This window comes from Labrus mixtus, chromosome 23 (genome assembly GCF_963584025.1).
Source record: "Labrus mixtus chromosome 23, fLabMix1.1, whole genome shotgun sequence".
In the NCBI taxonomy this organism is placed as follows: Eukaryota; Metazoa; Chordata; class Actinopteri; order Labriformes; family Labridae; genus Labrus; species Labrus mixtus.
The window spans coordinates 15197150-15210376 of NC_083634.1; the positions used below are offsets into that span (position 1 = coordinate 15197150).

Genomic DNA, 13227 nt, shown 5'->3' on the forward strand with positions numbered 1-13227 from the left:
TTACCATGTCACACTTTATAAAGAGCAGGTCAATCATGATTACATTTGCAGAGCCCCAACTTCACTCTTCAGTTTACAAGAACTTAGAAAAAGGCAGCAAGAAAAGACCTTTATTAGGACAGAAACTTTGAACAGGATCAGACTCATTGTCTTTTTTTTTTTCATAGTTCTTTAATTGATTTAGATACAGGAACAGTTCACATTTAAAGACATCTCTGCAAATGTGTAAGTTAAGTTAATTTTTGCCATTTACATACCTTGACTACGTCTTCAAAAGACACCGTGAAGCTCCTGTGACGTACTTTCAGTTTTTTTGCAGCGCCCCTGTAGAAAAAGCTGGACGACTTATCTTATTACTGAGCCTCTAAAAAATGCAGTGTGTGCACACCTACCCTACTGCAGGGGGGAGAGGGAGGCATATGAAGCAGTATGTTTACAGTATACATAATAATTCGACTTTGTAGGTCATATAGAGACGAAAGTGTAATTTAGCCTGTCACATAACCAGTTTAAAACTCCTCACAGGAGCTTTACATACATGAAACACCAGGACAGCAATATTGTTCATATAGCAAAGCACATTTAGTTTGAGGCTCTGACAATGAGTGACTATAAACATAACTCCAGTCAAGCTGAGAGACTTTCATATCTCACTCTTTATACTGTGTCATTACTTTATTGTTGACAGTTTAATAAAGATAAAAGCACCACAGAACTGCTAATAATGAAGCCAAATTTACACGTGTGAGAAAGGAAGAAGGCTCAAAAATCAGACTGGTTGCTTTTTGCTTTTTGCATCAGATTGTATTTACATCTTTCCATGCTGACAGCTTTGTATTCTCCTGCATGAAGCGTACGGTATCTCACAATACGATGCTCCAGCAGGCTGTGTGGCGATTACACTCTTACATGCAAGCTGGTCTGATTGATCCCAGCGGGTTCCTCCACACCACACCACATGTCTCGTATCATTCCTCATGAAGCTATAGGACGTTTTTAAAGACCTCACAGTCTGCCGCTTCCCTCCTAACGTCTGTGAGCGTTCATAAACATTTATGTAGCATTAAATCCCCAGTATCTAAAGTGAGTTGATATCTTCTACTCCTACAAACCGGAGTGGGAGGGAGGCTGCGTGTGTGTGAGATTTCTCTGCTGCGCGTATTGGGATCATGTGTGTTTAGTCTGAACGTGGAGTCCACGGTTACTGGGAGACCACTGCTTTCTTGCCGAGGACAGATGTTTAGGTGGAGAAACGTTTTGGAGGAGTCAGTTGAACAAAGAGAGAGAGGGGGGGAGAAGAAAGTGAAAATGTGAGGAAGTTGAAGAGGTGAGATGGAAAGAAAGAGCGGAAGAACAAATTTGAGGGGGTCAAAAGATTAACGAGGAAAATGTCATTTTCACCAGCAGAACCAGCAGTGTGACTCACAGAAATACCAAGACACTGAATATTCAAGGGCGTGTGTGTTGAAGATTTATAGCGGTGGCTTTGGGTATATATTTTGTAAGTGTGTATGCATACGTCTGCTTGTACGCGTTACACCAAGTCTAGCCTTTTGCCACAAACTGTTGGACCTCCCAGCTTGTGAAGCCCTGAGGGAGAGGGGGTGGGGGGGGTCTACTCTCCTCCGCCTGTCTGTCTATGGGAGGCGATGAGAACTAACACACTACACACCCTCATCTAGACCTCAGTTAACTCAGAACAGAAACACATGAGGACCTTTTTTTTTTGTTTGAGTAGGGACTTTCTCATCTTGGGTTAAATGATAGGCTCCGAGTTGAAGCTGATGATGATAATTGTGTTGAACATTCCTGCAGCTGCTTTACTGCTTTCTCCTCCTCTAGTGATTTACATACCCAGTACCTGTGTTTAGAAGTTACACCTTGTGTTTCAGAAAGACAAGCATCAGCATATCTTAAAATGTATTTCAACTTAAACGATTGCTTTTTATTTGAGTTTCTATCCTTCTTGTCGCACTTTCACAAGAGCGATGAGGACAAAAGGACGTAAGAAATCAAATATAGAAACGCAAGATTTAAATCCAGTTAAGATTTTTTTTTTATGTGACTTTTCTGTGTTCATTTTGTATTTGTTTTCATCTCGCAGTGCGCTCCTGCCCGCCCCTTTCTCGGCCCCAGCACGGCTTCCTGAGGTGCAGCGATGGCGGCGCCTCCCACAGGACGGATTGTCAGGTGGGCTGTGAGCGAGGCTACAGGCTGGAGGGAGACTCCAGACTCAGCTGCCAGAACAACTCGCAGTGGAGTGGACCCCAACCTCGGTGTGTGGGTAAGCTTTCATCACCTCGAACTCACTATCTTACTCTTTGTCTTAAATATTAAAAAAAAAATGTCTGTATGTGTTAAAAACTAAAATTCTTGTTAGCTTGGTTTCCGAAGAATGCCGTCTCCCTCTTTAAAGGAAGAAAGTGCAACTTTTTGATCCAGTAGATGTCGCCCTTGAGCACCAGCATGAAACCAAAAGCAACCTGCTGACACCTCCACCATACTGAAGCCTCCGCTCTCCTCAAGCGACACACCTCCAACCCTCCTCCACTCGCGTTCACACAGAAGAGTTATCAAATTGGAATGCACCATAATTAAGCACAAGCAAACACAAAATTGTCCTTTGCTCGAGCTGCAACTGCCTGTGGCCTGCATCATTGTGTTAGCACAATGTTAGCACACTTTAGTTAGCTCGTAGCTTCACATTGCATGTAAATTGACACAGAATGACCGAGAAAAAAAACGTCTTCATTACATCCTTTAAAATCAGTGAGCAGGCTTTGTTGTTCTTTCTTTTCTCTAGTCCTGACTAAAACAGCTTTTATACACAAGGAGAGGAGCCGGCCGTCCCGTCCATGTAAACATGATGTAAACACGGCTCTAACAACAACACAGCCGGCAGGCCTCGAGCGTCTCACCCAGCCAGGACTCAGATAGACATTTATATATTCATACATGTTCTTGATTTCTGCTGTATTTAGGCCTGTGTGTAAAATGTTGCTCATTCTTCCTATACAGTAAAAACTATTGGTAATTAGTGTACTTAGATTATTGATTCTGTATTAAACTTCACCATTAAACACTTTTGTTTAAAATGTATAAACTCTAATCTAAAGTTAGGATATGATTCAAAACGGACTAAGCCCCACTGGAATGAGTGACCACTTTAAAAGTTCCTCACAGGAGCTTTAATCAGGGAATAACGTTCTTATTACTTTGATTGATAAAGAGTTTGACATTTTCCCCGTGGAACGATTCATGGCTTATAGTTTCACTCTTAAATAGCTAATGAATATGACCTCTTTTTCTGTGTGTGTTTGCATTGCTAGCTGGTTCATAATTCAATCCCACTTTAATTCACTTATCGTATTTCCTCTCAGAGTGAATGAATCAAACTGAACCCGTAGTTTTTTATATCTCTCGTCTTCATCAACAGTCATGTGTTTCCTCCATCTATGGATTTTAATTAGATTTCTTTATTTTTCAATTTGCGTTATTTTACAAGATAAACATTGCAGCCTTGGGTCTTCACAGAACACACACAACAGACTTCTCCAGCAGCTCATCTTAATTGAGACCTAACGACAAGCTCATATTATCTGCTAGACTTCTGCAAAGAGAGCCCCGTTTCTCTGGAAAAAAACAGAAAGACCATTTATCAAACCAGTGACTCCATAATAACACATGATCCGAGTGTTTCTATGTAAAAACATGTGGTTTTACACACACATGTGAATACACATCAGAACACACTCTCACACAAGCACGGTGGTTAAACATGTGTTTGCACTGAGCCACACTACATCATCCTAAGAGATACATCTGCTTTCTCATGGCAAAAAAGAAGGACAGTCACCACATTCACACACGCACACAAACGTACCCACACACTTCACAACTGATAGTTAAGTTAAAATAGTCGCACACACTCATGCCAGTCACACAAACACAGAAAAAGAGGGACGGTGTCCACAAACCTCCATCCTGCTCTGACTCACTTCCAACCAACCAGCTCGCTGCACTATTTTAAAAAACCCGACCCGATGCCTTCCGGAAAACTCTCCCTTTTATCGATAACTACCATCTGACTAAGTTAGAGTTGTTTGTTTGGTCATCTCGGCGTTCCCCCCACAAACTGCCGTTGCCTCTTTAACACAGCGAGGATGGCTGAGTGGTTTGTTTGAGTGTTTGTTTGCACTGCGGTGAAACAGGATCGCCTCGGCCGCCCGGAGAGGATGCAGAAGTTTTTATTCATCTGATTGAAATCTCCCTCTCACCGAGTTTCCCTTTATAGCTGCTGCAGCTAAAGGCAACGAGTCACGAAATTAGAGAATGAGGTCCATCCATCATCGAGTTAAAGCCTCACTGTTCTGCATCCTAAAAATGTTTAAAAAGACTCCAGTGTGTGAGAGATGACTGAGAGTCTTTTTTGTAATTTGTAGATATTTTCCTTAAACAAAAAAATCTCCCATAGAAATCAGATTAATCTCTCGGTGTCTCCGTCTTGCTTCCTCAGAGGTTCGTTGTCCCCCCATCACCACCCTGAAGAACATTGTGCTGTCGCCTCCTGCCTGCACGAAGAGAGCAGCTTCACCCGGCTCCGCTTGCCTGCTCACCTGTCGTCAAGGTTACAGTCTCCAGGGGAACAGGAGGGCGGTGTGCCTCGGCTCTGGGAACTGGACGGCTAATGTGTATAAAGCCGTTTGTACAGGTGATGAACTCTGAGTGTGTGTGTGTGTGTGTGTGTGAGTCAGTGTCCCTGACGAGGAAATAGATTTTCACTTTTGCAGTCCTGAGGTCAGAGGTCAAGGTCAGCTTTAATAGATTATAGGGATATTTAAAAAAATAAAATAAAATAGGACCAAAGACAGATCCCTGAGGAACACCAAAAGACAGAGCTTCACAGATATAAATGGACCAATCGACACATAGAAACATCATCCCAAAGGGCAACAAATGTTAAATAAAAGTTTTAAATACTTTCATAATAACCCCACAGGGAAGCGTTTCTAGCTTCAAATGTATATCATTTTAAAAAAAACATACTTAAAACATGTAAAAAACCAGAGGACCACTTGCTTATAAAAGTGCTAAACTGCCACCTTCAAAGAAAGTCTGTGCTTTACACCTATGAAACTCTTCCCAAATATACAATTTAATTACATGATACTGGAAAAGAAAATACTGCGGTTTCACCTGCAGCGGAATAGTTTTGAGTTAGAGTTAGAGAAACTGTCCAAGACCATTTCCCTCCTGTGACTGATGAATGACTGTCACTTTTTTTCTGCTCCCACCGTCCAGGTTTCCCTTTTAAGAGTTACAAAGTCCATGATAGCTAATTGGAATTAGGGCTTATTTTCCAGTGTTAGAAGGAATGACCTCTATAAACTTGGTTTATTGCAAAGCAGGAGGAGAGGGATTGTTAAAGAGCAAAAAGAAAAATGGTCCTGAATGTGTGGAGAAAGAGGAAGATGTAAAAAGAAAAGAGCAGGAAACTTGGAGGGAAACGTTTTTCCATTCTCCGTTTCCCCCTCTGCATTTTTGTCCTCTTTGTGAATGGTGAGAATCGAGCTAACTCTGTTTTGAAGCCTCAGGTCACTAACTCAAACCACACCATGTCCGAGCTCGAACTGGAGGCTGGAGATCATTATGAGAGGCTGCTGACACTCCAGATGCCTCGCAGGTGAAACAGGTGGTGCAGAGCGGCTCTGCCTGCCTCCCTTCAGATGTGCTCCTTCCTCTCATTTCCTGGAGTGTGAAAGTTTGCTAATGAATGAACTTCTGGATGGTGCCATAGAGATGAAACGGGAAGGTGAGAGAGGAGGATGAGTCATCTGGAGGCAGAAAATAGAAGATCCTGTGATCTCGTCAGGCACAAATGAGCTGAAGGAAGAAGGGGAAAAAGAGGGAAATCAAAGAGGAAATAAAGATGAGCTGATCAGCTATGTGATGAGATCATGAATTCAAAGTGCCTTCATGCTGATGACTCCAAAAATTTGAATATTCCTCCCTTGTTATGAGGATGAACGGCGGATTGGAGCTGAGTGTGTGTTCATGTTTAGCGGAGATGGATGCCTAAGTGCATGGATCATCAGGCCCAGATGTGAACAACTTTCTTACATAACACATCAAGCATGACCACTGCTGATCGATGCAAGATTCAGATTCTTGGATTCTTTACTTATTTACTGCGGGCTCCAACTATAATGAACTTTCACATTATTACAACATGCTGTTTTAAGAATGAGCAACAGAGAGAGGATTCTGTATAAACAGGTAACAGAGTCTTAAAGGTGGAAAGTGCCGCCGTCAGGCCTTTTAAGCAAATCGTAGCTCTGTGCATTACTCAACAGCAAATAAAGACAGTTTCAAACCCTCTTCTGCTTGTTTGGGAACTAAAATTCACATCCATGTCTCTCAAATCTCCATGGTACCGACTAGAAAAGCGCTCTACCCGCTCAAGTCCGTGTACCAAGTCCAATGGAGATTCCTTGGCTTGTAGAGTCAGCCTCAAGTGGACAGTGGAGGAACTGCAATTATGTGCACTCACTGGTTTCATTTTTCAACATTAAAGGTTGCCACGTAGTCATTTCCCCTCTTTCTAACACATTGTTTATGCAGAACTGAAGGGACAATTAAAAAAAAAAAAAAAAAAGGACAATAAATACAGCGACATACGTCAGTGGGCTTGAGCCTCGTTGAAACAATAAAACAACTGCTTGACTAATTAAAAGTATAGAGAGTATGATGCCTGGTGATCAAAGAGGTCTTGGTCAGATGACATCACACATGTTCTCCCTCTGTGATAACGAGCAGCAGGCTGAGGTCAGAGGGTTGAAAAGATGTGATGGGTGAGCAGCTGCATTGTGGGAATCTTACTGTGTGTACATTTTAATTGAATTAGCTGAATTCAAATGAGGTGTTTGACCTGCTCCCTTCTCTAAAGCGTGCAGTTTTCTTTTTTCCACTCTCTCTCCTCAGACACTGAACCTCCGTGGATTCAGTGCCCCGCGGACATCGTCGCGGAGACGGATGAGCGGCGCGGCATCGCTAACGTCAGATGGGACATCCCCACTGCCACGGACAACTCTAAAGAAGAGGTTTGACGCTTCTCAAAACATTTTGTTCAAAAGTCATTTACATCTTTTTGAAGCCAGCCTGAGATAATCTCTGGATTTTCGGGAAGTCCTTTTGAACCCGCATTATGAAATGACTGATGAACTTCAGTTTTTCTTATTATCCTGTCTCCTCTGTCCTCCAGGTGGCGGTGCAGGTGAAGCCGGTCTACACTCCCCCCGCACTGTTCCCCATCGGAAAAGAAACCATCATTTACATCGCAACGGACCGCTCGGGGAACCAGGCCAACTGCTCCTTCACTGTCACTGTCATCGGTGAGTTCATCCGTCTGGAGATCACATCAGGGCTTCATTTGGAGCTCAGCATGAGTCACACGAGTCCTCTCACTCTGTAGGATCACTTCAGATACATTAGTTTTACTTAAGGTTTCACTCCTTTTTTTTTTTTTTAATTCAATGGATGGAAAGATATCTGACTTTGCTGCACCCTAGTTGACATATCCTTTAGTTTGGAGAATTATTTAAGCACAACAAACTGCACAGTTGTCCCTGGGATTGTCTCATTTTCTAAAAAATTTTTTTACACTTATGCCACCAGAATAATTTAAAAGAAACTCGTAAAACAAATCTGGACGTTGTAGCTTTAACGACATCAGAAGAGACATCACGGCGTCTCCTTTATAACAGCTACATCAGCTTTTTGGCTGTGTCCACTCTTCTGTCTCATTCTTCTCCCTCTTAATGATAAAGTTAAGTACACTCACTCGAGCAGGCTTGGTATAAAACATGTGTTAGATAAGTGACATTGATAATCTCATGGCAGATCTCACAAAGTCCAAATTTAACTTGCATGCTGTTGATCATGAATCACTTTGATCCAGGTTTTTTTACCTCGTGGTTGGCATCAAAATGGATTTAAAAAACAGGTTGTTCACCATACAGGATAAATGTATATGTATGTCAACTTTTTCATTAGTCAGAGGGCTTTGAAAGACTTCCCTGCGTTTGTCACACTTTGATTTTTACCACAAATCGACCACACGTACTCTTGTGTGTTAGGTCTTAAAAGTAGTTAAAAAATGTTTTTTTTTTAGAGGATTGGAGACGGCTATATGAAAGGAGAACAGTTTGACATGCTAGTGCTACTTTAGTTTATATAAAATAACAGAACTTTAACACATGAATGAGGGTAAGGGTGATGAAATCTGATTTGAGAGTTTCATTTTGTCTGTGCAAGAGAGTCCATTTTTTTTTTTTTTTTAACCCATTTAGCTCAACTACTGACTGCTTAAATGTTTAACACTCCATCCGCCTGACTGTGCTGCGGCTTTTCTCCGTCATTCGGTGTCAAACTGATTTAATTGAAGAGTGTGTCCGCCCCCCCCCCCCCCCCAGCAGGTGCCAAACTGTGTTACTGCAGAGAGTGAAAAACAGGGGTGTCCCATGTCAACCGCTCCGTAATCACAGCAGTCAAGGGGAAAAACCTCAAGCATGGTAGCCATGAACAATTCCACATGTTATTATGACGGTGGAACAGTGTGGTTTTTTATTAGAGACATGTGTTTAACTGGTGCCCTCTGACACTGTGAACCGCTGCATCCACAAAGTCAGATCACAGTGAAAAACTCTCTGCTTCCAGATGTTTATTGTATACTTTTATCTTTTCCAGTTCTGGGAGTTACTGATCATTTGTGTTGTTAAACAACTCTTATTTCTGTTTTTACTGCATGCTCTCCACCTGTTCTTGCAGCATTACACCCCCCCTCCCCGTTAACAACCTTACATCCCCTCTTAGATACGGAGCCCCCGGTGATTGACAGGTGCAGGTCCCCGCCCACAGTCCAGGCCACAGACACGGAGGCGGCGGCGGTCGTTTGGGAGGTGCCGCAGTTTTCTGACAACTCAGGTATGTCTGGATGGTCTTTTTTCCCCTGGTGTTCCACTCCACCCTCCTCCCTCCGCCAATAATGATGGTTAAAGCGGATATTTCCGTTAGGTGACTGGAAAAAGGGGATCAGAGGAGGGCTTTTTACGTGTGTGAATTACTGTGAGAAACACGGGACGTATGGTGCAACGGCGAGAGGATGAGTTGTAATTGTGCGCTCCGTTTGCCTCATTTGTGGGGTCGGTGTTGAAGAGAGGGACAGAGGGAGAGAAAGGGACCAGTTTGTAAAGAGTCTGTTAATGTCGTTAATGTTTAAACAGACGGAGGGAGCAGGTGTTTTTGTAATAAAGAATCGTCTTTTGTGAGCAACTTTCACTTAAATAAAAATGTGAGTGCTTGGCTCACATGGGAGTTCAAAGTTTTTAAATGACCTGTCACATCTTTATTTTAATGAATCAGTGTGACCGCAAAGCTTAAAATATCAGGTTATTAATCACTGTGTCAGCCAAGGTGACTGAAGAATTACACCCATGAGGAAAGCATTCATTTAGTCCCCCATTAACAACAGGTGCAGCCAGAAGTATTCACTCTCTGAAATAGCAATGCTGCAGGGTAGAAGAACTCAAAGCCCTGTATTCATCATGCTTAAGACCCAAAAATATTCTACAGTTTCAATACACTCAAAAGATGAAGAAATGACTGACACACTTTTAACACCTTAGAAAAGATAAACCTGGGAGTGCTGAGTCACTGTTCACTTTCCAGGTCTATTTAATAACTTTTTTTATGATGCTGACTCATTTTGCATGCAACTTTATTTGTATTGCTGAGCAGAATGGAAGATGTTGGCAAAGATCCAGAGGTCTATCATATGTCATATGCTTATTTTGGTGTATTTATAGTAGGGCTGTCCTTTTTTAGTCGACTAAATTGATGAACGTCATCACCCTCACGAGTCGGCACCAGAATTACTATTCGGTTAAACAAATTATAAATATTTCACAATGCCGGTCAAATGTCAAGCGTCTGACTTCCTCCAGCAATCTAAAGACATGCTCGTTAAATAAATGTTGATTAAGGATGTTTTTTTTGTCTATGTGTCAGCCCTGTGATCGACTGACGCCCAGTCCAGGGTGAACCCCGTTTCGATCCCAAATGACAGCTTGGATCAGCTTTAGCCTCTCGCAACCTCATTTAAAAAAAAAACAAGTCAAGATATCAAGATCTATACGAAAAGACGACGCTACTTACCGGTATATTAGATTATACAACATACCAAATGTATTGTGCTTTATTCTCTTACCTAACTCAGTTTCTGCTCACAAATCACTTTCATTTGCAAAACCCTCGCGACCCTGCAGCTCTCAGATCCACTCACACACACCACACACAAACCTGTCGTCTCTTTCATACACACAGGGGCGTGTCCCGCCTCGCTCTCGTTTCTGACAATCTTCATTAGAAGTACGTTTCAATACGCGGCCCAAAAAACCCAACCTCTGTTTTCAAAAGTGTCGCTCACGATTCTGTTGCACCATATTCCTAACCTAACAGCTGACGTCTCTCTCTTTCTCTCCTTCTTTCCTACACCTGCAGATATTATGTTATCTTATATTTCAGCTTAATCTGAAAAAAAAAAAAAAAAAAACATCTGGACCACATTACTATCTTTTTATTTTCTTCTAAATGTCACGAGGCTCTTAGAAATAGGCTATTGGGAAGATTAACCTGTCAGTCCTCTTTTTAAAGCATAATCCATCTTGCTGTTAAACAGACTGTCTCGATGCTGAGCAGCTCAGAGCGATCTGTTACAAAGGAGAGCATCGATGCTGCTAACTATGCTAGCTTTGGCACGCTCTCGCCTTAGCTGTACCCAAATAGTCGTGGTGCTGACAGACAACAAACCAGACTCCTCCATCCCAATGCCAGGCCCGTGCAATTCACTGGCTTTGGCCTAGACACACACACACACACACACACACACATAATCACACACACACAAACAAATACATAACTCAAAAGCAAGTTGTTTGTGTGTGTACAGAAATGTAGGCGGGCACGGACCCTCATTTAAACACAGGCCTCAAACGTTAGGTTCCAGCGTGCTTATTACACCACCTGTCTCCAGAGGTGCACCTCCATCAAACACACACACTCATGTTACACACACACACACACACACACACACACACACTGTAATAACAGGCTGCTGCGGCTGCTTCAGGCCCACACGACGTCAGCCCAGCGCTGCTTCGACGTCAGTGTTTTGTTTTTCCAGGCCCACACCCTGATGCCAGCGCTAAATATAGCCGAAACTCATTAGACACACACACATAAACACACTTTCAAACACACACACACACACACACACACACAGGCTATATATAAGTGTAGACTCCAGGCTCCTGCAGGCCAGACGTGTGTCAGACCTGATGGAAAGGAGGAGTTGGACTGGAGTTAAACGAAAGGTCACTCCATTTTTTCGCTCTTTAATCTTGTCTGCCTCTCACACTGGCAGTGCAGATGTTTCACACGTGCAGACACACACTCACACACTTCTCTCGCCACCGCCGTCTCGCCCAGGCTTCTATCCATCACCCTCTTCTCATGCAAGCCAACCAGACTAAAGAAACGTTCCCTTTCCATTCCCGGGAGATGGATTTTTTTTCTGCGGCTGTGTGATGCCCAGACACATCACTCCCATGTCAACGTATCATTGTTTAACATAACTTTAATGGTTTACTTAGAGTGACTCACTTAGTCCTGGAAAGGGATTCAAGACCAACACTGCCCTCTGCTGGATGACTTGAGTAAAATATAAGAACCAATAGATGTGTCTGAACTTTGAAAATATTAAATATGAGAGAAAACTAGGATCTTTCTGTAGGCTGCAAATCATGCAGGTTTTCTTTTAGGTGATTATTTGAACATTTCAAATGATTCTAGGCAGTTTTGAACAGTTTGACTTTTGATAGTTGTCCAACTAACCTTTGCTAGAGATCCAGATAATAGGAGACTTTTCTTTCATTCACAATATTTGCAATTTAAATCATCCTTTGTTTTTTTTTGTTTTTTCACCAACAAGGGAATCGTTGTAGTGTCAAGCTAAGGCAGTGGAGAGTCTAAAATGACAAACTGTGTATCAGAAATGAATCTAAAATAAAAACTTTGAGCGAGTCTTTTACCCTTAGTGCTGATTGTCTGTAAAAACTCTGTAATGTGTGTGTCTCTATCAGGTGGTCGCCTCACAGTGACCAGCAGTCACACTCCCGGCTCTCAGTTCCCAGTCGGGGAGACTCTGGTCCAGTACACAGCGACTGATGCTGTAGGAAACAGCCGCATCTGCAACCTCACCGTCACTGTGCAAGGTACAGAGCTGACACATCATCACATGTTTGTAAATATTAGACCTTTTTAACCAAATTTAATCAACAGATTTAGTCTGTTTTAAGTGTATGTCCTTACTAACTGTGCGCCTGTAAGGATGATGAAATAGTGAGAATAAAAAGTGAAATGCCCTGTTTAATGTGTTAATGATGTTCATTGTGCGTTTGTGTGGGTCCAGGAACGACCTGTGACCAGCCGTACATCCCTGTGAACGGAGAGTTCATCTGCTCAGAAGAAGAGGAAGGCGTTAACTGTACTCTTCAGTGCAAAGACGGCTACAGCTTCACTCAGGACGCCGTTCACAGCTACTTCTGCGCCTACAACGGCGTGTGGGAGCCGCCGTCCTCTGCGGACAGACCCGACTGCTCAGGTAAGCAACAACACCATGTATAAAAACATGCACATAACTGTAGGATGCATGGGAAATGTTAGTGCTTTTTTTTTTAATTCAGTGAGTTTTGGCAAATGAATGAACTGCAATCTGACGAGTACTCACTTCGCTGTCTTTCTCAGTGAAGCGAATAGCAAACAACGGATTAAAGCCCTTTGAGATGCTGTTCAAAGCCTCTCGCTGTGACGATGTGGATCTGATCAAGTCATTCACAGGAGAGTTCAACACCAAACTGGAAGGCATGGTGAGGTCCTAAATATGTTTGAACGCTGCTTTAGAGGTCTTTGCTGATCCAGAATAATGGACACAAACACTAATGGACGGACCCAAGAAATTGTTTCCAAAGTCTGATTGGACCTGATCATTTTAGAGGATATCTATTACAGTGTTTTTTTTCCCCTGAGTTATTAAAGATCCAGGACCATGTTTGTCAAAGAGGAGAGAAACTTAGAGTCAGTATTTAGAAATAAACCTGACAAATCTGCCAC

The 13227-nt window shown here is 42.5% G+C and overlaps 1 protein-coding gene across 1 annotated transcript in view; it reads left to right on the forward strand.

Annotated features, from left to right (window-relative positions):
- The window catches only part of svep1 (sushi, von Willebrand factor type A, EGF and pentraxin domain containing 1), an 86540-nt gene that overhangs the window by 45162 nt on the left and 28151 nt on the right, over nt 1-13227 (forward strand). Inside the window, exons 6-13 of the mRNA XM_061031582.1 lie at nt 2105-2284; nt 4517-4711; nt 6982-7100; nt 7262-7391; nt 8872-8982; nt 12198-12329; nt 12527-12718; nt 12862-12983. Coding sequence (XP_060887565.1) covers nt 2105-2284; nt 4517-4711; nt 6982-7100; nt 7262-7391; nt 8872-8982; nt 12198-12329; nt 12527-12718; nt 12862-12983 — 1181 coding nt within the window. The remainder of the gene's footprint in view (nt 1-2104; nt 2285-4516; nt 4712-6981; nt 7101-7261; nt 7392-8871; nt 8983-12197; nt 12330-12526; nt 12719-12861; nt 12984-13227) is intronic.